Source organism: Bombus bifarius, unplaced genomic scaffold (genome assembly GCF_011952205.1).
Source record: "Bombus bifarius isolate JDL3187 unplaced genomic scaffold, Bbif_JDL3187 scf7180000007987, whole genome shotgun sequence".
Classification (NCBI taxonomy): Eukaryota; Metazoa; Arthropoda; class Insecta; order Hymenoptera; family Apidae; genus Bombus; species Bombus bifarius.
This window is the reverse complement of record NW_022884369.1, coordinates 1,074,920-1,101,755: the sequence shown is the minus strand read 5'-3', so window position 1 is coordinate 1,101,755 and position 26,836 is coordinate 1,074,920. Positions and strand designations below refer to the sequence as shown.

Here is a 26,836-nt window from a genome sequence, read left to right as displayed (position 1 = left end):
CTAACAAACCCTTCTTCTTCGTTTCTCGTCGTTGTAGCAAGTAACTTCGAGAACAGATAGCGAAGTCCTCCTACCGCGGTATGCTCGCATCAGCGAACTTCGAGGAGGAAAACAGAAAAGAAAAGCGTGCTGCTTCTTCGAGCGGGAATGCTTCAGAAGACTCGACTCAAGTCGCCGTTATTCCCTGGTAATTGTAAATCCTCCATTTCGAGATTTTCGGTCAAACAAAACTAAGAAACAGACCACCAGATCTTTTCCTCTTTCTTCTCCTATCTCTCACGGTTTGCTATTAACATTCAGTCTATCGTCGACCGTTCTTCGTCGAGCTGAGATTTTTCTGCAAATTGCATCGCACCGTCGTCGTTCCACTTTTATCTGCACCCGCTATGATTTCGTTTAGGCAGAGCTACTTAATTCCAGCCGCGTAACTAATTCGCAGCGCGACGTTTTTAACCCCCGCTCGTTTGGCTTTCAGCGCGGTTTTCAAGATGCAAGAGACCGGAACAGCCATCAGACGTCCGAGAGAATTCAGCCTCGGTGAATTCAGCGAACGCGAGGCTTTTATCGAACGTTCTCTGCTGCTATCGAACAGAGTTTGCTTATAGAACTATCAGCATCGACTGGAAACTCGAAAGGAAGAGCAAGGAGGGTGGAAGGCGCGATAGAGTTCCATGTAACGTTCAACGATGCGAAATCGCCAATCCCCATGCAAACGCACTCGAACGTCTTATTATCGAGCTTCAGAAACTCGATGTCGACTACGACTATAGTCCTGCAGTTTATACACCGTATGAACGACGCTAGAGTCCTGACTGTCGGTAGAAGCGAAGGAGATAACACGTAGAAGGGAAACTTGGTTTCTATCGCGTCGTGAACGATGCGAAGTATTTTGCAGGCTATAGAATAATCGATGAAAAAAGAACTTTCTAGCGAGTTCTATAGATTTGAAGTTGTCGTATGTAAGACTCTGGTGAATGGTCGTCTGGTAAACGATCTTCGATGGAAGGGACTTTGTTAAGGTGCTCGATTTCAATCGAAGGAACGGCGGGATCATTCGCGAATGTCTTGGAATGGAAGAAACGAACGGGCACTCTTCGATTAGTGGACAGAGAGATAGGATTGTGAGCGGTTGCAGTCGAGGGAATGGCCAAGCTTTGATACCGGAGGAGAGTCAATTTATCGCTGAGGTAATTGAACTGGAATGGAATGTGACCGATGTCATCGATTTATTCCAGCCTGTCGCTAACTTGCAACGTTTCCGTGTCTTTCGTCGAGACGATGAAATTCTGATACACTTCCAACTTTGTCCTCTCTTGGTGTATACACGGGAATTTTCAATTTGTGTTCACCCGCTTTGAGCGCGTACACGATTCGACGATCATAGGAGAGTTTCTTTAGAAGGGTGGTTCGTAAACAACGTTAACCATCCTAATCGCAAGGGATGAAGATGACAAGCCGGTCCAGGCAGGAAGGATTCGCAAGCCAAGTAGGTTAGCACGAATGCACGAGGGAGTAAGGAAGGCGGGAATACTTGGCACGAGGTTAGCCCATCTACAAGATCGGAAGCCCTCGGTGTCTCTAGGTCGCGTGTACGTGGACGAATGAAAGTTGGGAATCACGAGGGTTGTTGGCACTGGGACGGCGGATTCGAACTTGAATCCCAACGAAACAGACCCGAGAACAACGCATCGAATTCCTTTTGATCGCTATCATTCTAGCTAGCTATAGCTGCTGGCACAAAGGAGGAAGAGACGCCTATATTAAATACAGCGGTAGTCGATTCTAGTTTCGAGCGGAAATTTGCATGGAACAGTCGCGAGCGGCGGTAACCTAAATCTTGAGTTTGCCGATCGAGTCAAAGGTCGTGGCTGCATGTCACAAAGTACATATACAACGCGCTACACCCGTATATAGACAGACAGACAGAGAGAGAGAGACGTGTATGTGTGTCCGCCTACGTTACTCTAATTGCTTTACCAATAATCGCGCGCGACTCGCGAACACGCGACGACGATCGGTCGAGCTGAAACGCGGCTCGTCGCGTTACGGCCGCGTTTTCCCCGAGACACGATCTATCCGTCACGCGAGAAAAAAAATATTCTTTCGTGACAAAAGGAGAGGAGAGGGGAAGGAAGGGAGAGAAGCAGATCAAAGCCAGAGCAGAGAAATGTAGGTTACTTAACGAATACCTCCCGTGATTTACGCGCGACTTTTCCGTCCCACAAAATCCGCGCTACGCGACTTTTCACACGACGTCCCGGCTACGTGCCTCGCTCGAACAAAGAGTCCCTACCCTCTCCCCCGATCTTCGCGCGACGCGTCGAAACTTCCGTCCATTCGAGCCTCCGTTTCATTTTTTTTTCTCTTTTTTCTTTTTTTTTTTTTATTCACGCCTCAAACTTTACCTCGTCTATTATACTCAAGCTTTACAATATCCATAGAGAGGGAAAGAAAATATCGGAGAATATTACTCGTTAAGGTGAAAGGTAGACGAGGAATTAGCGTTGGAAACAGTTCGACGTCAATTACATCAGAAAATTACATCGGTTCGCACGCATGAACCAGCCTAAAAAGCGAGGGACGGAAAAGGTTACGTCTATTTTTGCGCGAATCGCCTTGTGATGCGTCACGACGGCAGACCTCCCATCCATACCACGACTAAAATTATCATCGCGATATCAAAGGATTCTCGTTGCTATACGTGACTCGACAACGTAGCAAATACAAAACCTAACCCACACGCTGTAACTGCCGACTCTGGAACCACGTGTAAAACCGCGTCATCCTTCCGCGAACGGGCTACCCTGTACATTTCAGGATCCAAGAATTTACCATGCCAATCCAGCCTCTTTCACACTCTATCCACGGCCTGCAACTGCATACCCTATGCATACCCTATGCAACTACAGCAGCTCGTTACCGAGCCACGTCAAGGCTTGCTGCCTTGCATTTTACATGCGTCCCTACACGTACTTATCGTCCACATTACATGATCTCGCATCGGTATGGCGAAGCACGCTTTCCTCATTACTCTCTCGCTCCTTCCCTTTCTCTCGATGCCCATCCCCTCTCCACTTCTCTTCCTCTGTCGATTCACCCCTCTTTCACCCTGTTCTTTGTCTCTTTCTCTCACACTCGCTGGCTGCCTGTCTCCGTTCTCCGCTCGACTGCTTTCTCACGTTCCCGTTTTCCATCAGCGACAACCTATCAATAAAACGCCTTCCTCGAAGAACGCCGTCCATTTTCCTCGGCGTCGCCTCGCTGCGACTCTGGCACCGTAATTACATGCGAATGAGGCTGCTGGCGCATCCGTCACCCGCTGCCTCTTGCAACGGCTAGGTGCCAGCCTGCCGTTGAAAGGATCAGTTTTCGTTGATTCCTTTCGATGTACGATGCAAAGTTTCAGACAATCGCTTCGTCGATCTTAAGGAACGTTCGTTCTACGTGTTTCCTATAATTACGCGAACACACTTTCCAGGGGAAGAGTTTAAGAAGATAGAAATTCACTACGTTTATTCAAAAGACAGTTTGAGTGATTTAATTTAGTTAAACGAAAAGAAGTTTATGGGAATAGATTTTTATTTGGTAGATGCTAAATGTAGAATTGACGGGATAATCATCCGAGGTAGCGACGGATACCTAAATAGGGAAGATACTACGGTAGGTATAAAACGGTCAAGGACTAACGAGCAGGTAAGCAGAGAAAATAGGCGGAAAACGTCAGCGGGGACAATTTGCTGGTCAAGAAATACACGTACTCGATCGATCGGGTATCGTTTCGTTCGTTCAGTAATACTGATCAACGACGCGTGACCGTCCATGGTCACATTTTGTAGCTCTGCCTAGTCTGTCTGGCCATTCAGACCTTCTACTACTTGCTCGACGCAATGCCTCTTTCCTAACTCGTTTCTTTCTTTGCGGAAACGCGCAAAGGCGCCTGATTTTCTTGGATAAACGCATAAATCTCCTCGGACGTTAATCTCTTCGATAAGAGGGATGCAAATGAAAAAATAATGGTATTATGAATGGCTGATAAAAATAAACGTTCTTTAGAAAACATTTTACGTTTTTCGTTCCTCTAAGCACCTTAAAAGAAAGTCTCCTCTACTTTTAAATAATTAAGTGCATTCTGCTGTTTATTGTTAAGTGTCGAATACTGCAGTCCGTGTAATCCATGGTAGTCAGGGGAATCGATCATCGTCTCCTTCCTTTTTTTTCTTTCCTTGCGTCAATAAATAAAATCGAAAATCATAAAGGCTAATAAAAGAAAATAATTAAACACAAAGAGGATAAAAAAAAGGAAGCATAGTGCACGAGGCAGAAGTATCGTCAGCAGCCGCAGCATCGTAGTTGTCAAAAAAACAGGTTGCAAAACCGACGTACCTCATAATCTCATTTTCCTTTTCCTCCTCCTGCTTCTGCCTTATTATAACCTCCTCGATGGTGCTCCTCTCCTCAGGGGTGAGGTGCGACATATCAGGTACAGCCGCCATCACGGACGTAAGATAGGAACGTGCACGGGAAGGTCTAATCGCGAGGAGTTTAGCGCGACGCGCGGGCCGGCGCAGCACCGACGACGCCGCCGATGAGGTACCGCGACGAGGATCGCTCGCCGCGCGACAACGCTCGTTCCTACGGGATATCGCGTCCTTTCTACGACTACGGGAAGGCTGTAGCGTACGGGGGGAGTCATCCGACACCTGGTAATCGGCGCAGCTGGCCACGACAACACGGGTACGCCTTCGACGAGCGTAGATTATGCCGTGCTCTCGCTTTCGTATCTTCCACTGGCTGTTGCTTGTCCCGCTGCTGCTGTTTCTGTCGCTGCTGTTTATGCCGTTTGTCACAGCATACAAGACGATGACAATCGGTGACGATCGGTACGCAGCTTGGAAGCCCGTCGACGACGACCAGCACGTTCGCCCGACGTTCGACTGGACAAGTGGAAGCCACTCGACACCGGACTGTCTTGTTCGTACGCGTCTTATCGTCCGCCTCGAGGCTGGCTCTCATGCGAGCGTCATCGAGACTCGTCGAGGCATCGACGCGACGCTGGATAGATCCGTGATCCTCGTCTCCGTCGGCGTCCTCGTCGTCGTTATCTCTCGTCGTACGATTACCAACGACCGCATCTGTATGACAAATCATGTTTCACAGGCTGTGTGGAGGTTCTCGCATTCTCTCTTCCGTCCCCGATCCTAGTTCTCCGCTCGAAGCCAGCATGGAACGATACGAGGGCTGTCCCCCAGGTGTTCCTCGAAAGCGACCTTCGACAAGCTTCCTCCTCGCGTCCTCGATATGGCGGCTGCGAGGTTAGAATGTGCGCACTGCTCTCCCCCGCTCTCTTTGCTTCTCTCTAACGTGCTCCGATTCTTTTCTTTATCTTAATCTACTCTTCTTCCTCGTGTATCTCTCCCTATACGACTATCGTATCTTGTACTCTATGATTCACGGTTCGCAGATTTGTTTACCCTGTTCCCTCTGTTTTGATGGTCGAACACCTCGCGAGGTATCGAGGTTTCAAGCGAACGAGCGGCCCAGTTCACGAGTACATCGATTGAAAACGAAAACGGGTCACGGGTGCCGTTGGTGCACTCGTTTCTGCCGTACACACGAAGCCCAGGTTCTTGAACTTTGCAGGGGAATACGCGATCCTATACACGGCGGGCGCAGGTGGAGCGCTTCTGCCACCGGTTAAACGAGACCAGTCCGCGTTTCAGCACTAGCCAAGTGTCGCGTTGACGGCCGCGCGACCAATCGGATACGATACGATAATAATGGCTACGTGGTCGTGTTTCTGACCTCTGTCAAACGTTTTCGGAATTTCATCGATTTCGAACGGAAACGGGTCACTGGGTATAATATCTACTGGCTCTCGGGATTTTTCTTCTTCAGCCTCGAATCGTGCACAGAAAAACACTCTTCCATGTATGTATTTTCTCGTCTTCTTCAACTATAAAACAACGTAACGTCGTGTTGTATCACAGCAAAATTAATCGTAAAATTCTTCAAAAACATCGAGGTGCGATCAACAAAATTTCACAAGTTGAAAGCAGACGAATCCTTGGAAAATGAATCGACACAAGAAACGCGTTAATTCGAGCGGTAGAATACACGCGTAGCCTCGATCATACGAGGAAATCCGTGCCACGTATGCCTCGCTTCCAGACGATATTCAACGCTACAAGTATTCTTCTCAGTGTTTGCGATTCACGTGGCGGCCGAGACGACGATGGCGCTCTTCGACGTCTCTGCAGCGACCGCGACACCCACACAATCAATCGCCCTAGACCGGATTGTTCCACACCCACGAGAGCCGTTTTCTCAGCTGACCGGCTGTTCACGACGTTTTCAAGTCGCGTTCGTGCGATTAGCAGCTCGCGGTGTCAGCTGTTCGCTCGTTTACGAACCCCCGCGTTATAATTTATTTCCACGGAAATATGGATTCTTGTACTATCTTCCCTCGTCGATGTAAAACGACCACTTACGGTGTTATCGCGGGTGACTCCGTGCTTGGCTCTGAGTTTTCCGTTGCTCGCACTGATTACACACGCGAGTAGACGATGGTAACGGCGTCCAGTCGAATCGTTGACGGCGAACAGCGAAGCGAACGATATTCTCTCATTTCTGTGTTTCAACGTTTCCTTTCTCGCTAACGCTCGATGCTAGAACAACACACGAATGAGCTTATTCCACACCCCTAGCGCGCTTATGTCCGCCAACGCTCCGCGATTGGTACTACTCTCGCTGACGGCTCGGTCTCTCCTTCTCTCTCTTTCTCCACCTCCTCCTTCGCCCTCTCTGTCTCCCTTTCACCCCTTCTCCCACCGATCGCCTACATCTTTCTCCCTCTACCCACGCTATCTGCTTCTATCTCGTTCGCCCCTTTCCCTCGTCCCTCTCCGCAACGAGCTGAAACGAGAAAACCGGTCTCCGCGAAAGGGGCTAATTTCCGACCGCGAATCGACTTCCTGTTAGAATTCTGGCATCGAAATCGCGCGAACCACCGACGACGAACCAACGGCCCTCGGCTCCACTCGCTATCGTTCATGGAAGAAACAAAAGAAACGGGAGAACCGAGTCGAAAACCACCGAGACCTTTCACCGCGGAGGACACCCTCCTACGGCTCGTACTTGTGTACGACCGCAGTTGCGCGAACCACTCACACACCCCCTCTCCTACGTGTTTGTCCATTCGGGACCACCACCCGACCTGCACGAATTCCGCTCTCTTCCCGTGCATGTGCCAGGCCCAAGGTGGGGAGGCAGATACGCGTCCTGAAAGGACGTCTGTCGCTCGCGGCCACTTCCACTCTCCTGATTTTACAGGAACGTGCGCCAGCTTCCGGGTCCTATTTGTAGGCGTACGACGATTCTTTGAGTTTAGGTTTCATCGAGTTGATCGCTGAGAAACGATCCATTCATGCGGTCTTAATAAATAATGGGATGCGGTGTATATTCGAACCAATAAGGATCACAGGTCGCACTTACGTCATGGAAAACCTGGTATTGATCGCACCCTAGGCCAATGGGGTTCACCGCCGCAACGGTGTTACTCTTACTGTTCTGGCGGTGAATTCGAATGCGTCACCGCCACCACTCTAAGCCGGGAAAGTATGAATTTTCTCGTCGAACACTGATGTCGCGAAATCGCACATCATTGGCGATAATTATCTTGAAAGCTGTTGAATGATGGTCTTGTGCAATGTACATTGTATGTAGGTGTGTTTCAGAGTCTAATGCGATGAATTTCCCAATTAATCGATAATAATAAAATCGTAATTTACGAATAAGATCATAAGTAGAATGAGAAATTTGTTGCTGCGCTTGGACGACGAACGTCTGACATAGACAGTATTAATACTACTGGCGCGCGGCTGACTAGCGATGACAGTATGTACTGTCTTAAGCACTGGTGCCTTACATTACCTTATTTTAACATAAATTTCGATAGAAAGTGGGATAAAAAAATATCTAAAGATTTTATGCAAATGAAAAAAAATTTTGTTTCGACAGATCACATCTTAAATGTCGATCAATCAAGAGCAATATTAAAATCAGCTGCCAACAGCCATCAACCTAAAGTAGTAGACTCTGCTGATCTGCTTTTATGGTATGCAATACACGCATGATTAATGATGTATGGAGGGTAGCCAAAGATACTGAATCGTATCTTTCTTTCGCGAGAATCAAATAAAAAGTAATATTATACGGATCGTAAATCAGGTTCCAATGTACAATCATAAATAATATATATTTTTATTTTCTTGCACGTGCATCTGAACTCAATTCAGGTCAAATTTTACAATCAATCGTGTAAGATTCGACAAAATCATTTTTACATATATCATGTTTCATAATGATTGCAATGCGTTACATAAAATTGAATAATGTGCGGTACACGTACTTATAAATAATTTGTTAAGAGTATTATGTGAAATTAATAGATCAAGAGAAGCTAATTTAAATTCTTACAAATTTGGCACATTTAGGTGGAAAATAACATATAACAATTGAAGTATTATCAAAGAGCAATGTAAGAATAAATGGCAAGCGAAATTAGAAAGAAAAGATAATTATACGTTAATATAAATATTTTTTATCGATTTTCTAGTAGAAGGAGCACTTTTTCTCAATTTTGTATGGAATACGTTTTCGTATTCATTCACTAGCGCACACTGCCATAACAGTAATATTTAATTATTTCCATTTAGTTATAGTTATTTACATTATCTCGATAAGCATAATTCCTAGATAGCGTAGTTTACACTGTCGTTATGTACAAATGAGATTATTGTGCAAATTGTACATAACAATAATCACTGAAGAGTAACGATCGTATTCATATTAGTTGTACTCTCAAATAAATTAAAAGTGATGTATTCCAATTCGGTCGTATAGAACTTTTAACATATACATATGTGTATTGTATACATCTTCAATATCATTTTTTATATTTTTCGTCCTGCTTCGTGCATCGTAAAACTAAACTCGGTTTTGTAAATAAATTTATTACGCTCCGCCGTAAATCGTTATCATTGGTGTGATATAAGTTATGTGTACGAGGACATAAAAAGATTACGCACTATGTCCTATATTCACTATAATATATGTATGCAGTCAACAATGTTTCATCATTAAATTTTTTCGAACGTGCATTTCACTCAATCAACGTGTACATCGATAAAAAAAGGTACAATAAAAAAGTGACGACAATAAAAAATCCTACGATGTTTGTCCTATGTATTTATATACTTTATAGGAAATTCAGTCAAAATTTTATCAAAACCATGTAAATTCTATCAAGTGATATTTACTAAATGTATATAATTATATATATACATATATATATATATATAATTCTATTATTTTTACTTCTTTCTCTTTTATATAAATTTAAAACATTTTTGTTTATCATGTGGAATTCTCGTTTTAAATAATATCGAATCAGCTCGATATTGAGTGTTTAAGAGAGGCATGTATCCAAAGACCTGAAATTATTAGAATTTCGATTTTTACAATACACCCACTGCAACTACATTTCATTTTTGGAAATAACATGTGGAAAAAACAATAAAAATCTTGATAAAAAATAGTAAAACACACTTACCTGAGAGAAGAAATTGATGCATTTGTGCCTTTCTTGAAAATGAGTATCATCTTCAGAAAGAGAAACTGGACATCCAGGACATCTAAAAGTCCAACGCGATGTAACCTGAACAAAGAAAGAGAAATTTGGTTAAGCATTACAAGCGTATTAAATATTTCACGCGTATTAGCACTCACCTTAACAGGTGGTTTTCTTGTGAGATGAGATATCAGAAAGTTCATAGCAATATCTTCACAGTTCATATATTCATCAACCTTGTCGCGTATTGCTTGCGGTAACCAGTGTGTATAAAGATATGTATAGTGTTTATGAATGAATGCGGCACCAGTTAAAACCATTGATAATTCGCAGGAATAATTAGAATTATAGTTCCACGCATTGTGATAATTCTGGTCCCATGCATGGAAACGACCGGGAAATCCAACCACACGATCTCGGTGCTCTCTCCACACTCTGAATCCAAACATAATTTCATCGTGTCGTAAATGAGCGTCATCGTCTACTGAAAGAACAGCTTCAGTTTCGATAGCATCAAATGGAAGAAACCTATTGTTCAAACTATTCCGTGGAGCCTTGATTACCTACATAAAAAGAAATCACTACTTTTGCTTATAATTCACTAACTGAATATACTCACTTAATTTTTAGAAAAAAGCTTACATGAATTGGAACTCCAATATCAGGCCATTTTAGGTCTTCCATGGGTGGTTTTGGACTATTCCACACTATTAGCACTTTATTTAAATATGGCAAACCATACAACCGAGCCAAAGAATTTATAAGCACTTGCTCTCGTTCATATGTCAACATAACAATTGTAAATTGTTCTCTTGGATAATTTCCACCTAAAGCTTCGCTAAATTCTTTACCTGCACCTCCAGCACCTTTGCCAATTGGTCTGAATCCCATTTCAGAACCTACAGTTTATAATGTACAGAATGAAATCATTGTTATTCGATGGAGAATATAAATTTATTTACCAAGAAATTTTGCATCACTAGGAAGAACGGTATCAAAAGGTAATTGTGGGTACAAATAAAACGGATCCACCCAATCGTTCCAGATTTCATGCCCTTGCAGCAGCATTGTGGTATAATTCCTTTTAAAAGCAGGAGATGGATAAGGTGGCTCTAAAGGACCCAGACTTTCTTCTGCTTCCGGCTCAGCAATAATAGTATCAGATTTTAAAGGCTGAAGAAAAAATAAAATTATTACGTGTAACACAAAAGAAGCTGCATAACTGTATGTTATAACGTTTACCACAAAGCTTTCATTAAAGACACTTGGACTGGCAGTCTGAGGTGCTGGCAGGGGTGGTATGCCGAGTCGGTCCCTAATTACAGCTATAATAGTATCTACAGCACCTTGAGCAGTACTTAAATAACGTTCCCATATTAATCTGCCTTGTCTACGCATACTTAAAAGATCAGTGTCGAGAACGGCACGTAATAGAAAATGCATTTCTGTTACCCTAGCCTGAAATTTAAAACATGTCCAATAATAAAAAATAATATCAAGATAAGGACATTGTAGTTTTTACCTTTGGCAAGAAGATAGCAGCTCGGCGCCAGCTAATAACTTCACTGTAACTTAATAAAATTTGATCGCCACCTAAAAAAACTGGAATAGATCCCGATCGCAATGCTTCATATAATCTAGCCTGCATAGATGAAGTAGTTACAAACGAGGCATTGCTAGGAGCTAAAATTAAAGTAAATGTTGATTCTTTCAGTATAGCTTTCCTCGAGGAATCGGTTCCACACAGAGACCAATCAAGTATTTCTATTAAATTTTTCTCCTCAGAGGCTGGTATACATTCAAACTGAATGAAAAATTTATCCAATGTTAATCCTATACTCATATCTTTAAGATGTTGAATAATAAAAGCATCTAAATTATTTTCATCGACTGTTAGCCTTTCCATATCTACATCTGCATCATCAATTTGATGTGTCATGGTAGCCGTTCTTGGAGATCTCATCTCTCCTTGAAAGGATAATAAATATTTTCTTCTTGCTGGCAACATTTGTGCACATTCTTGCCACACGTCGCCACCCGGAGGTCCCAAAATTGGAGGAACAACTAAATCAAAACCTTCGCGAAATTGATTTCTAAAGAACGTGGATTGGACTATTATGGCTCTCCCTGTATCTACTCCACTAAAAATATCTCCAGATTCTACAGACAGATCTCTACGTGCTAGGTTTAACAAAATATGATTTCTGCCATCTCCGCCCCAATAAGGGAGTGCATGTAATTTTCTTACATCTATAGGTTTACGAAATTTTTTATCTACATTTTGTTGAGTAGAGAGAGCTTCTCCTATAAGAACTATGTATATACAAGCTTCGGCTGCATTTGTAGTAAGATGCGGATTGTATCCTGTAAAATAAAGGTATTAATTAATTTTTATAAAAAAAGTGTTTATATATAATTATAAAAGATTATTTATCCATATATACCTAAGGTTTGTTTTATGGTAGTTTTCAAAAATCCATCAACATCCCATCCAGAATTTACTACAGAATACTGATCAGGATCATACAAGTATACTGGAAAACCACTAGTCAATGCACATCGACTGTGGTCAAAACAATTATACATTCTACACAAATGTGGAATTGTGCTAGGTAATACTACAGGAATAGAATTCATTAAAATACGTTTGGGTGGAGCCAATTCTGGTGTATTTCTTTCCACTGCTTCTCTTTGAGCTACTTGTGCTTGTTCAACACTGATCTTTAATCTATCAAGATCTGTTTGCTGGTGTAATAATTCCTGTTTTAATTCATCAATTCTTTGAGTTAAGCTACTAACTTCGATCTGAAGTCTTTGTCTCTTTGCACTCAAATCCCTAAGCTCATTATTTACAGAAACTTTAATACGTAGCATCTCCTCTATTCTCATCTTCAACTGAGAAGCTTTCATAGAAGTAAAATCTTCAAAAGCTTCCAGTGTGGAAAATGTACGATAAATGTCTTTATCTGGAGAGTCAGATTCCACCTAAAAATAAAAAATTTTTAATTTTAAATTTATCACTCATACATATAACATTTTTATCTAAATATATATATACATATAGAATAAAAAACAGTACCTTTGATAAATAATAGTGAGTAAATAATGGTACAATGAATAAAACAGCGGATGTTAACATTATAATTCTAGATAATTTGATATGTGTTATCCAATGACAAATTTCTCTGCCACTTCCATTTTGATGGTACAATGGAAGTATTTCAAATATACTTCCTCCCATCGTGTTATAGATTATCATTCATGTTTATTTAAATTTCAAATCAATAAACTTATTTTGTGATTGTTTGACAAATTCCTGCCAACACAATGAGAAGACATTGTTATAATAAGCAACATTATTTTCTTTATTTCACACAAAATATTAACGATATATTATTATATATCTTTTTATAGCAAGGATGATATAAGTAGCAAAATTATGATGCTCATGAATATACTTACCAAGAACATGATAATTGTGGAATTTTGATTGACATTATTCACTAATAACCTAACAACAAAGTATTTTCCGCTCACATTTTTTGAAAACACAACCAATTATCATAAAAAACAAATCATTAATGTTATTATAAACTAATTTGACGAATATATTTTACTTTATGTACATACTTATTTAAAAAATTGTTCAACCATATAAAATACGCATAGAGAATTGACAAAATCACAAGATTTCCCATCAAAGGTTCACAATGAGCCAATAATAATTCATTCTAAAACAGTATCAATAAAAATACTGCTGTCTCTTCATTAATGTTTATTCATTCGGTTTTTGACGTACGGCCTTGTAACTTAGTGTATAGTATAGGCATTCATTTGCGTGGGCCAATATTTACGATAGCGTTTTGTTGTTATTTCACGAAGACTTTCATCCGTCGTGATTTCTACAAAACGCAGAAAAAAGAAAGATTTTTACCGATGCCACCGGACGTAAAACCGAATCACGTGACGTTTTCGATGAATTTTTTAATCTGATCGTATCGAAAAATACAATGTTTAATAAATTGAATGTATGCAAATCTTTTAAATAACCCGCGACATTGTTCTCGAAGTTACTTTCCTCTGGTAACGTCTGGTGGCATTGCTTTATAATCTTGTTGGTGTATTTGCATTTCTCAGGGCCTTCACAGAACATGCGCATGTTCATGTCAAGTGTAGTTCAAAGGAAATAATATTTTGGCTTTCGGGGGCCTAAAATTAACTAAAATGGTGAGCACTTAGTAGATTTATGGATTATGTTAATCCAACGATCCTCGTGACTTAATTTTACTAAAAAAGCTACAGTTTCCCTTATATGTCCAAGACAGTGTATTAAAAATGTTAAAGTAACCTATCATGAGTCAACGTTACTGTTCCCTTTTGCATTAAATACAAATCAATTTCGTGACATACCTTCTGATTAATGACATTGCAAAATAATACATGATCTTTTTAGTCTAATAAATTACATTGTCACGAAGGTATTATCACATTTCTTAAAATCAACAAGGTGCTACTCAAAGTAGTAACAATAGCTATTGTACATGCAACAAAATCTTTGTTTATACGTTCTCGTCCATGTTGATTTCATTGTTATAAATTAAAAAATTGTGAAACATTATAATGCATACATACATGGTCATGAGCAGATTTTTTATTTAACGTGATATTCAATGTTGTATAGTAGGAGAACTTATAATTTTTTTTATATTAATCTTTGGAATATATAATAATGTAATTCTAATCTTTGTTGCAGCATAAGTTAAAGTTCTCACAAAGAGATAAAGTGAAGAAATTCATAACTTTTACACACACTGGAGAACAAACTGCAATATATTGTTTAGCACAAAATGATTGGAAGCTAGACTTGGCAAGTGATAATTATTTCCAAAATCCCGAGGCATATTGTAAAGAACCAAAAAATACAGTAGATAAAAAGAAACTAGAAATATTATTTAGTCGATATCAAGGTAATTCTATGAATAATGCTTGACACATAATAGCTATGTACACATAAGATTAAAAATATGCCTGTAACGTTTGCGTAATGTTTAATTTGATAATTGAAATAGATCCAAATGAACCTGACAAGATTACAGCAGATGGAATAATGAAATTTTTGGATGATTTGGATTTAAGCCCTGAAAGCAAATTAGTATTAATCATTGCATGGAAATTCAGAGCAGAAACACAATGTGAATTTACTAAAGATGAATTTATGAATGGAATGACAGATTTAGGGTAAAGCAAATTTTTTAATGTTCTTTTTTCTAAAAGAATTGAATCCTTTATGTATTTTAATACTGTTTATATTAAACTTATATTATTATTAACGTATATTAAACTTATTGTTTAGAGTGGACAGTATAGATAAATTAAAAGCCTGCTTAAGTAGTTTAGAAAATGAATTAAGGGATCCTCAAAAATTTAAAGACTTTTATCAGTTTACGTTTAATTATGCAAAAAACCCAGGACAGAAAGGTTTGGATCTTGATATGGCAATTGCTTATTGGAACATTGTATTAGATGATAAATTTAAGTTCCTCCCTTTATGGTGTCAATTTTTACAGGTATGATATCTAATGTATATGTACATATGAACTATAATATAAATATTGGTTAAGCCTAAGAAGGAAGCTTACATATTGTCTAGCTAAATTATGATACAAAATACTTAACGCAATTTTTTAGGAACACCATAAGAGATCAATTCCAAAAGATACATGGAATTTATTATTAGACTTTGCACTCATGATCAACCCAGATATGAGTAATTATGATGAAGAGGGAGCCTGGCCTGTACTGATAGATGATTTTGTAGAATGGGCACAACCCCGTATTCGTCAGTCCCTCTAACATCTTTTTGTTACGTCTTTAACTTCATATAAAAAAAAGCTTTATTTATTCAATTATAAAATCTTATATTCTTCAAGTGATACTTGATCATATTTTTCTGATAGAGCATCATTTTACTTTTTGTACAGAATATATAGCAAAGGAGTATTACAATTGCTAGGATCAATTTAGTGTATAATAACTCTGTAATATGTAAACAAAATTATATAAGAGAAGAAACTATTGCTTATAAGCAATAAGTTAATTTCATATAAAATTACAGGTTTTATATCGTTTAATCTCAAATTATGTAACTATTAAAATTATACATAAGAGTTGCATTATTATATACCTATCTGTACAAAGTAATATGATGTGATCAGTTTGTTCGAAAAAACAATAACAGTAAAAAAATGTTGCTCAATTACCGAAGGTATTTGCAAACATCGGAAGAAATCGCTGACTGTGTTCCTTTGCACGAATTTGGCTTCGAAAAGGAAAAATCATAAAAATTATTCATTTATACCTTTTTGTAGATAGTAATTTCTAGAAATTACGTTGTTAAAAATTGTTATTAAATAAATTTTACGACACTCTACAGAACACTTGTAATATACATACAAACAAAAGAAAACACAGAGAGAAATCTGTATTTTAAATGTATTGCTATTTCGGCACTGGTATACTTATCTTTTTTACAATCACCGATTTAAATGGTGACAGAAAAAGATTTGTTTTTGTTTTATTAGTGAAGAGTAATATTTATATTGTAATTCTGAGGTATAATAGATGTTAGGGAAAATAAATTAAGAATTTTTTACAAGTTTAAATTATGGGTTTCATTTATAATTAGTGCAGATAAAATATATTTTTTTATAATGTCATAAAAATCGTGATTATAAATATTTATTGATTCCAAGGCATGTTTGAATCAAGTACACATCAAATGATTAAAAATAATGAACAACTGATAAAAGCAGATTTAATCTTCATAACAGACTTTTTGCTTGTACTACGAAATGTTGAAGTTATAAATAACATTTTCAGTTTTGTATTTTCTCCCTACTTCACAATGCAATATGTGATTAATGCTTTTGTAGTTTAGTAAAGTACATCAATTTACTACTAATCATTTTAATTTATATATAATACAAAGAGATTAAAGAAATATAGTGTAAAAAAATATATATCTCTGCAACTTTATGGTTAACAGTTAAGGAACCAGAACATTATATCAGTTTAGATATATTGACATTGAAAGGTGCAAAGTAGAGAATTAGCAATATAAAAAATACATCGTCCAGAAATTTTGGATTATATTTTATAAAAATGTTAAAATAGGTAAAATGAAAACAGTTCGTAACATATGCATTCAATATAAAAAGGAGAGTCCAGTAAAATATTGTCAGAAATATGTTTGCGCAATGCAGAAAAAATTCACGAAAAATGTATATTACATTTTATTTAAATAATATTAAAGAAAATACGATTTTCAGACTTAAGCTACTTTATTTTTTTAATAGTTTATGCATTGCGTAAACACTAAAAAATTGTAATAGTTTTAGGAAGAAATTGTACATAATGTAAATAAATCCGTCAGTCTTAATCTAAATAATATGTCTAATTAAACAAAAAGTTCCATGATCATTTAATACATACACACATCATAATGAAGTTATATATATAAATTTTACTTTTTTTTAAATATATTTGTATGTATATGTATAACTTTAAAAAGTTTACATATTGACATTTGAAAAGTAAGGATTATGTGTTATTGTTTTTTGCAATGATTGCCACAGTTACATACAGGATCACAGCCACAGCATGGTGAATTGGATGGATATAAAAAGGCTAGCTCATATTGGTTTGCTTTTGTATTGTAACATTTATTTAATATATCCTTCGTGTACCAATTGCATAAATGTTCCAAATTCTCTATATATGTCTACATTATTTTTTTTACTGTTAATATGACATGCATTACTATCACTTAAAAATATAAAATATTGCAGTATTTATCAAATATTGATTTTGCTATATATAGTTACAGATCCTTACCTGTGCAATAACTAATCCCCGATTTGGATTTGTAATTGTACTATGACTATGAGAGTCAAAAAAAGTTACCTACAGATAAAAGTTTTATGTAGAAACATTTTTACAGATTTTGCTAATTTGCTTACCATATAAGTTTTTTCCTGAAATATAAACAGTACTGTTCGTCCACAAGTAATAAGAAGCATAAATAAATTCTTAGACTTTGGTGCTAAGTACCATTTGTGTAAGAAATTACTTATATGTTGATATAAACCTCTTTGAATTTTTTCATGAAATACTTGAAATGTCTATAATAATTAATATTGTTTTATATCCTATCTTGTCGAGTAAACAAATTCTACATAAATTACAAAATCATTGCAAAATAGAGATAATAAAATGTAAATTTAATTTGTACCCATTCTCTCAATAGACTTAAACTTTTGCCCCCAAGTCTCAGTGCCTCTTCTGTACTGAGATAAGGATGAGAAACTAAACCTTTTTTAACAATCCATGCATGAATAGTATTACCCTCTATCATAGCTTCAGCTATGATAGCAATAAGTTTAGGAGATTTTTCCGCATCGTATATTATTAATCCTGTTTGAGATATTCGTTGAGCAACAAGGAGGCAAATAAGAGTACATGCTTCGCTAACTAGAATTGTGTTAAAAATTATATATTGTACTCGGAACGGTGCAGATAAAATAAAAGAGAAGATATCTTTTTTACTTGTTTGTCCTGGTGGGAATCGACTTTGTGAAAATTCCTGATTGTACCAAAGTACTTTCACGTTATTTTCGAAATAGTTTTTCGCATACGAAGACAAATAAGAGTTGAGCGACAGCGATAAGGACATAACTCTTTATACAAATTTCGGTTGACGTGTCATTTATTACTTGTAAATTTTTACGTGTGAAAGCATTTTTTCTTATCTTGACTTAGTATATTTTTACAAAAAATTTAATGTTCCAACTGTTAAGAGCCATGAAGCTGGTTGAGCGGTGAATTTGTTTTTATATTTACGTAAATCGAATAGAAATATATGTATGCAACTTCGTACTAATGGAGCAGAATTGAAGCTTTAATGTAAGTTTTTCTTGAAAATAAGACATTCTATTTTCTTTTAAAAGGCTAGTATTAGTGCATTTATTATTTTTATCTTGGCCTTTAATAGTACAGCTCTAGCGTAATCAATATTAAGCAATTATTTTCCAATTATTGAATTTAAAACAGCAAGAAAACGGAAAAGTATGAATTACCTTTTACATTTCATATTCACTATAAAATTCAAATAGAGCTTTAATTATTTTTTGTTTTTCTCATTATATACACCAGCGCACTTAACGCTTATTGTATAAAGTGAAGAAACATTTGCTATATGTAACACCATGACAGCAAAACCTGAATATATTATATATGAATCTCACAGTCACATAAGTAAATGTATACAGTTTTAAATAACAGAATCCAGTACGATAACGCTACTACTATACTGTGGATATAAAGAAAATACCTGTATGTATACATATGTATATATATAATATATATATTTATTTACATTTAATATATTGTAAAAATGGAAAAACCTAAATAATTTTAAATGATATACATTATGTTAATTGAAATAAATGTTCTCAAACAACATATTATTGTTTAAAAACTTTAATTTCTAAATTGATAACAGTTTCCATGATATTCTGGCGCTTCTTTCTCTTTTAATGCAATAAACGCCATAAAAATGCACTATTAAAACAGCGGTACTTTTAGTAATATAATTTCTTATGTTTAATTTCTTACGTTTAAAAATTAATATATTTTTCTAAAATCATTTTTTCGTACTTTTTTAAAAGTATGAACACAAGTATATATTTATAAGTGTATAATACACTTGAATGACTCAACAGAAATAGTTCTGGCATAGAGATGCATTGGAAACTGTTTGCCATGATTAGTTTCCATTATCAGAATATCAAATTGATTCCTCTGTACCTAGAAAAGATACCTGTGCACTTCATTATACTTTACAACTAATTTAGAATTAAATGAGTATCAATTACCATTGATCAAAACGATCTGTACGAAGGAGGATAGCGCGACGGTATACTTGTCTTAATGTAACGTGACAAATGTTCCCATCCTAAGATATTTGCAAGTTCTATACATTTCTCATCAACTTCTTTTAATGGGTTGTCTTCGTAATAACGCAACAATAATTTCAAATAGCGACCATAATGATTATTAATGTGAGCATGCCACAGTGAGAGAGTAATGACCTGCAAGTAAAGAAGTATTTTGTTTTTACATATAGCTTCTTTAAATAAGTAATAATAATTGTTAAATAACAGTAACCATATTTCAAAATTTCTTGCCTTAATGTCAGTTGGTTCAGCGAATTTTTGTACTTCTTGCCAGTGATGTGTTACACTCTCTAATAAATGTTCATATGACTGACGATCTCCCTCTCCTTTTTTTGCACTATGTACGTACAATCGCGCTAATGCACATCCTTTCTTTACTAATGCTTTTATCAAGCTAAGTTTCTGTTTCTCCATAGTGGTTCTAATTTTTGCTGCATCATCACGTTGATCGCTTTTTAAACCATAATAGGCTAAGAGCTTATCTTGATCAATATTTGTAATCACGGCATCTGCGACAGTTATTATTTGATTTGCTAGAGAAACAGATTCTTCTGAAATGTCATCATGTGGTACATGACGTCGAGCTTCAGGTGAGTCCAAAGAAATCAGCATGGCAGTGTGAACGGGCAGATGGTCAGAGAAGAGATTCTTTAATTCTCCATAGAGTAGATTTGCATATTCTCCAGGTTCTATTAGTAATAATACCAAATTAATTATATTTTCAAATAATAATATAAAAATGTGGACATATGCTTGCATTAAAAACAATAGGACAGGTTTTGTATAAACTTGTTTGAAATGAATTATTCTAATGTACATATACGTTTATGTTTGTGTTGAAATTATGTTGTTAAGTGATATATATTATTACTAATAATTTCTTTTGAACATCACAAAAGAAAAGACAAATTATAGTAAATTATTTGTTATGCATATTACATAGTCGTGCATTGGAATAAAACAAATAGCTATAAGAAAATTCGATAATCATCTAAACGGAACTGAACGGGGTTTCAAATCAAATTTTGGAGTAACGTTTTATTGCACTCTAATGAACTTACTCGTAGAAGGCGCTATTTGTTCAATTGAAACCGGAAAGAAAAACAAGATATTTATATGATGCTAAACCTTATACAATATGTAATTATATATAATCAATATTAGATGAGTGAAAAATCTGATTACCCAGCTTTGTAAGCCAACTGCATTTGAAATCCCTGAGTGCTTCATTGTATTCATCCCACTTAGTAGTTTTTTCTTTGTTTGATGAATGATAGGGACTACTGCTACTACTGCTGCTACTAGATTTTTTATTTGGTTCAGATAAAATATATTTAAACGTATGGAAATCCACCTTCCTTCCATTATCATCTTTGCAGAAGGTCAGTGTACCCTGTAAGTAACTAACATTTCCTAAGGCAGCACCTCTGGAAACTCTTTAAAATGAAATAGAAATTTCGTTTTCTTTCAAACAGATTAATATTGCCTAAGAATCTCGCTACAACAAAATGTTATAAACGAAATCAAACGTGAAGGTAACAAATTAAGATAAAAAGGAAGTGTATAGCATTTTTATGTTTAAAAAAGCATACATAAAGCATTATACCTAAAATATTATGTGTATACAAAGCAAAACCACTATGTAAAATTTATTAAAAAATCTTCTAGTATGCACAGATACACATATTGATCTAAATATTCAGATCTAAAATGTAAGCAATAAATAAAATGTTTTTTAAATAATAAAGCATGTAAATTCACGAAACTAAATAAAAATATTGATGCAATGAAGTAATGCATAAAATAGAAGTATATCTATTAAAGAAAAATCTGCTTTAATTAATGTTATTTTTAATTAGAAGCATGTAAATGTTTAAAAATGTTTACAGAAAGAATGCTATAGACTTACTTGTTTTCAGCGCTGCAGTGCGGAACGAAAAAAAAAAGAAAATTTTCTTAGTAATACTTTAGAAACAGTTGATTAATAAAAAGAAATATAAAACAATTTTTCACAAATTATCTGATCTAACATTTTTTGAACGTACACATCTTGCATATATACTACATCTTACATTTATGCACCAATTTTTATTTGCATAAGGAAATAATATATGTACTGCTACATGCAAAATGAATGTAAAATAATAATCTTAGGAAGGAATATAAGCTATGCGTGAATGAACTTTAAAATAATTATACATTTTCTTTAACATCATAGTAAATAATAATCCTTGTCATATATAGTATTAAAAAAAAATATTATGCTTCAAATAAAATACTTACTTGTTTTCATTCGATAAAGGAGCAATATACAAAGGAAGAATGTGGCCAGGTGGGACTGAAGCTGCTATCATTTTCTTGCCACCGATAATGGCTTGTGACTGACTGGCATATACATCTAGACTAATTGGATTACTTAGCGTGTGACTTAAAAGGAACGGCATTTCCGTTAATCTATCAAGTAAATCTTTCTTTTCATGACGTACATGTATTTTCAAAGTATAATCGCCTTTCTCTAATTTTTGATTAGCATACTGTAATAAAAAATAGCATTATTTCCTCATTGTTTCATATTAATATACTCGTTCTTACTTTGGATGGGTACGCATCTCCACAACAAATAAGTTGTTTATTAGTATCATAAATCATCCACATCTGACTATCATATTCACTTTCATATAATAAATCGCTAAGCAGCGCGGCATTTGGAGTTACTTCAGTCGCCTTTGCACAGTGGAACGTATATGTTAATTGCAATTCATAAATTTGTCGTGAAGGAGGAATAATATCTCGGTCTCGTAAAGGAGCGATCTTTGCATCAGTGGGTCTGTAATATTAGGATAGAAAGTAGAACTCCATTAATTCATTTTCATTGATATACATCGTGTGCAACACTGTTAGTTTACGTACTTCAATATTTGTACGGATGATTTAAGACAAATACTGGGCACTACTTCTTCGTTTCTAAGAGAACTTCGCACTTCTAAACGATTTATTCCATCTCCAGATTGCATTGTAAGATTCCCATTTATGATATGAACACCATGAAATTCAATGAAGTAATCCACTAACATGTCACCTATGTTTGCCCAATATTTCGCGATGACTACTTCTAAGATCAATCCTCCCTATGAATAAAGTATGTTTCTTATTTCATAATACTTACACCTAAATTCTTATTTGATAATACTAAACGTTTTGTTAAAATGTATAAAGAGAATTAATAATACCTGAACAGCAAATGGATGAACAATTTCTGATTGAGAAGTAACAGTAAACAACTTATTAACTTCAAGAGTTTTACAGGATAAACGTGGTTTCAGTTGAACGCTATGAATCACAAATCTTCCAGTTTTATCTTTTTCTGTGCTCTTCAATCTAACCACTGAATTGAATTATATTAAAACATTCATTTTATGTGTTCAATATTGTACATATGAAATAAATATTGCTGAAAATGCATACCCGCCCATGTTGCATCTTCAGGAACGAGAATAAAATGTCGACGAATTGTATTCGGTTTAAATAAGACATTTGTATATGCTAAGTCTGGAAGGACCGCAGTTTTTGGCAGTGTTTGTGGCTGCACTACAGTTATTGGTATTTGGAACACTGGTCCTTTTGCAACGTCTGTTACATCATACGCTCGTACACTATAAATGACAATTAGTACTGATATTACACATTATTAATATAAAAAAAAATATGTTAGTCCGAACGTATTTACCTAGTTGTATGAACACCTTCGGGTAAATTAAATCCATCAATTTTAATAGCAAATGCGCGAACCATATTCATTAAATCAAGATGTGTTGGAAAATGTACCCAAGGTGCATCGCATACCAAAGTTAATTTCAAATTGAAAGCAATTTTAACTGCGGGATCTATAAAGTATCCAAGTATTATAATAAATCACATCCAACTAAGACATATAGTATTACAATAACATATGTAAAAGTCATACCAGTATTTTCGCTATTAAGGAATACAGGTTCAACATTAATAGCATAATCTTTTGATCGATCAATAACACCGCTTCTCATGTGGATTCCTTTGGCGTTATTTGGACCACAGTTAATGGTAAATCTTATATCCCTTTCAGGTACGTTATTGTAAGTAAGAAGATTATCGAATGCACGCTCGACTTGTAATAGCCCTGACCCTTGTGCAAAAGGGTCTAGATTTTGTATATATAGAGCTGTATTTTCAAGTGCTCTTTTTATGCTATATGGAGACAGAGGATAACCTTTGGCAAGAAGTCCTGACATAAGTAGTGCTGTAATACAAGTACCATATTAAAATATACTTCTTTTCATTATAGTAACATAAACTTTATATTTTAGAAATGTTGATATATACCAATAGCTCCAGTAACATGAGGAGCAGCCATGCTTGTGCCATTCATGAGTTGACTTTTTCTTAATGTAAAATTGGGAACACTAGTTATAGCACCTCCTGGAGCACATACGGTAATTCCGGCTCCACCATCGATCATTGGACCTCGAGATGACCACGTGTATGACATGCCCGGCATTTTTTCTCTTAAAGAATATTCAGCTACCATCATATCAGGAGAAACATAGGCACCAACACTAATCACACTGTTAGTACTAATATCTGGTGGTGTTCCTATATGATTTTAAAATGGATGGGATGTACTAGATGTTAATGTTCGAGTATATATTTAATATATTCGAATGTTCTTTCAACTAACCAATAGTACACAAAGCTGGTCCACGATTACCAGCAGATGCTACCCATGTTACACCAAATTTATCGATAACTTCATTCATTAATTCTCCTATTCTCCCAGTGTTAGACCAATGAGGATGTTCTCCATAACTCATATTAATTACATGTATTTTCTCTTTGTGTTTCATTACATGTATCATTGCACGTATTATTGCAGTTCCTGTTTCCATTGTACCGATGCGGCCATCTCCGACACCTAATGAAATAATTTGAGCACCAGGAGCTACACCATTTGATTCAGGATTATCGGGAAAATACGCTGCTGCAATTGAAGCTACGTGCGTTCCGTGACTTGCTGCAATATAACGAGATTAATTGTAGTTACGAAAACGAAATAAAATAACGAATCGAATCTCATTAATACCTACAGCATAAACCAGCGATTTCTAATGTATTTCCATCGTCGTGAACATTAATACTAATATTCAATTGATCTTCTGGTATAAGGGGTGCATATTCCCTTGTTAAAGTGTATTCGCCTAGAAAGACACCAGCTTCTAAGTTACCTTCTTCAGAAGTGTCAATGCATGCTCTATAACAGAATATAAACAATTAAGTCAAATAGCAATGTTTATAAAGGAAATGTTTTAATTGAAATCTTAAATATCCTGCATATATCTTTACCTCCAAACTTCACCATCATGAAAAACAATACAGTCATAAGTAGGTCCTACATCAGAGTATTTTTTCTCCAGGTTATTTAATATTTCAACTCTAGCTTCAAGTTCTTCTTTTTCTAGCCTTTCTTTTAAACTGTTTACTTGTGGATTCTTTGCTTCAAATTCCTATGTACAATAGTTGAGTAACGTAAAAATCAAGTTGTTTCTTATTTATTGGAAAATTACATATCCATAAAATATTTGCTTATATCTTAATTAAAATCATTTTCTTGTTGCGAAGCACACTATTAAAAAATATAAAAGAACGTTACATGGTATTATGCAACGAATCAATGCCTTTACAATAGATCGAACTGCCAATTATAAATATAGCATTAGATACAGATCACTGTGACACATTGTGAAACTGGCCTCATTTGATTGCATGGTTCAACATATCCACAACAACCCTATCTTTGGATCACATGGTCTAAAAGCCTATTTACATTTTTATTCTTAAATATTTGATGCTTTTAATTAATCTGAGAGTCAATTTAAAGATATCAAATTTTAATAAATAAATAAAATTGAAATGAAAGTTTCTTATTTCTGTGTCTATCATATGCAATCAAAATGCAATTATTAATTTATTTACTTGTAATTGCCTAGATGCTTCTGCAAGTGCAGATTTTTGACATGTGTCCCATGATCGCTTTTTTCTTTCTAATAATACTCTTTCTCTTAATTTTCCTGGGTATAGTGAATACAAATTTTTTACTCCTATGTGATACTGTCCAGAAGGATTTTTCCAGTTGGATGGAACCTGAGAGAAAAATAATTTTCTTTTACTGTTATGTGTATCTAGTGAGCACTATTAATTTCAGACATTATTTGAAATGTACCTTTAATTTACGACCAGTTATCCCTATTATATATCCATCAGGTGCTTGTACAATTTTGCTGGTATCCACATCTCCAGCTCCACTGCAGTCATATCTTTCAATAATTTTTGGCTTCCCATCTGAAGTTTCCTATATTAAATGTATTTGTTATAAAATAGAGCATTTTATTTAAATTTAATTTTACTCCTTTGTTCAAGAAAATTCTGTTGTATTATCATTTCACAAATATCATACAAGAAAGGCTGATTCAAATTTATAAATTTTAATAGCAAGGAGGAATGACTAATGTATTTCATTTTAGTATTTAATCACCTATAATCCCATGGTAAACAATGTTCACGTTAATTGTTAATTTACAACAAAATTGACACAAAATAGCAATCAATGATTATATTACAATGTAACAAAAATCTTCGAGATTGAAGTAATTACAAAATAAAGATAAAGGAAAAGATGAATAAATTTAAATTATTAATTTCACATAAAATTATTCAAAGACTTCCACTTTGTATACAAAGAAAACACAAAGAAATTTATAAGAAACAAAAGGAATTCAGCAAGCCAAGACTTTTGACAATATATATTACTGTCAGAAATAAAATTATGATATTTGGTCAAAATTTAAAAATGAAAGAAAAGTGGAAGAAAAAGCAGAGACTTGAACAATCGCGAGGCGTGTCTATATAAAAGCTTCACTTACCTGCATACCAGGAGCTCCAGGATCAATCCCTGAATCGAAAATTGCAATGATGACTCCTCTTCCATCATATTCAGGATATTTTGCAAGAAATTGAGTGACACCAGTTTCTTTTTTAGGTAACAGACCCCAAACAGGAAAATTACAATCAATGACCTCTGCCATATTTCAAATGCCACTGCCACTGCAACTCCAGAAAAACTACTTGAGATGTTTCCTTTGTACTGCCACAGCCTTATATATCA

The 26,836-nt window shown here is 35.8% G+C and overlaps 3 protein-coding genes across 17 annotated transcripts in view; 1 reads left to right on the top strand and 2 right to left on the bottom strand.

Annotated features, from left to right (window-relative positions):
• The window catches only part of LOC117205288 (regulating synaptic membrane exocytosis protein 2), a 66,998-nt gene extending 62,472 nt beyond the window's left edge, over window positions 1-4,526 (bottom strand). For all 14 annotated transcript variants that reach the window (XM_033443541.1, XM_033443532.1, XM_033443535.1 and 11 more), the window contains exon 1: window positions 4,384-4,526. In XM_033443541.1, the coding sequence (XP_033299432.1) occupies window positions 4,384-4,493 (110 nt within the window). In that variant the 5' untranslated portion in view covers window positions 4,494-4,526. The remainder of the gene's footprint in view (window positions 1-4,383) is intronic.
• Window positions 4,527-8,235: 3,709 nt separating this feature from the next.
• On the bottom strand, window positions 8,236-26,832 carry LOC117205178 (exostosin-3). Of its 2 annotated transcripts, XM_033443334.1 has the most exons (27): window positions 26,595-26,832; window positions 25,895-26,023; window positions 25,648-25,815; window positions 25,018-25,178; window positions 24,762-24,925; window positions 24,356-24,688; window positions 24,001-24,270; window positions 23,606-23,917; window positions 23,369-23,525; window positions 23,107-23,294; window positions 22,872-23,026; window positions 22,552-22,769; window positions 22,234-22,468; window positions 21,925-22,175; window positions 20,827-21,077; window positions 19,873-20,330; window positions 19,608-19,776; window positions 17,919-18,157; window positions 17,522-17,590; window positions 12,073-12,613; window positions 11,151-11,992; window positions 10,871-11,086; window positions 10,591-10,801; window positions 10,271-10,527; window positions 9,787-10,191; window positions 9,611-9,715; window positions 9,379-9,491 (listed from the first exon to the last, which is right to left on the bottom strand). In XM_033443334.1, exons 1-27 carry the CDS (start codon window positions 26,754-26,756, stop codon window positions 9,387-9,389), a joined length of 6,771 nt encoding a protein of 2,256 aa, XP_033299225.1. In that variant the 5' UTR covers window positions 26,757-26,832; the 3' UTR covers window positions 9,379-9,386. The 2 variants fall into 2 exon arrangements, with proteins under 2 accessions (XP_033299224.1, XP_033299225.1); XM_033443333.1 differs by lacking the exons at window positions 17,522-17,590; window positions 17,919-18,157; window positions 19,608-19,776; ... (14 more) ...; window positions 25,895-26,023; window positions 26,595-26,832 and adding exons at window positions 12,708-12,944; window positions 13,091-13,540 and having other exon boundaries at window positions 8,236-9,491.
• Window positions 13,703-17,401, top strand: LOC117205182 (DCN1-like protein 1). Its single transcript, XM_033443337.1, has 5 exons — window positions 13,703-13,855; window positions 14,382-14,595; window positions 14,698-14,866; window positions 14,982-15,195; window positions 15,317-17,401. Exons 1-5 carry the CDS (start codon window positions 13,853-13,855, stop codon window positions 15,479-15,481), a joined length of 765 nt encoding a protein of 254 aa, XP_033299228.1. The 5' UTR covers window positions 13,703-13,852; the 3' UTR covers window positions 15,482-17,401.
• Window positions 26,833-26,836: the final 4 nt, after the last annotated feature.

Excerpts from the sequence above, each read along its gene's own strand:
- LOC117205182 (XM_033443337.1), top strand. Across the intron at positions 14,596-14,697 it reads ATTATTTAGTCGATATCAAG|ATCCAAATGAACCTGACAAG; the intron begins GTAATTCTATGA and ends TAATTGAAATAG. Across the intron at positions 15,196-15,316 it reads TATGGTGTCAATTTTTACAG|GAACACCATAAGAGATCAAT; the intron begins GTATGATATCTA and ends GCAATTTTTTAG.
- LOC117205178 (XM_033443334.1), bottom strand. The coding sequence starts at position 26,756 with ATGGCAGAGGTCATTGATTGTAATTTTCCTGTTTGGGGTCTGTTACCT. Across the intron at positions 26,024-26,594 it reads CTGGAGCTCCTGGTATGCAG|GAAACTTCAGATGGGAAGCC; the intron begins GTAAGTGAAGCT and ends CATTTAATATAG. Across the intron at positions 25,179-25,647 it reads AAGCATCTAGGCAATTACAA|GAATTTGAAGCAAAGAATCC; the intron begins GTAAATAAATTA and ends TATTGTACATAG.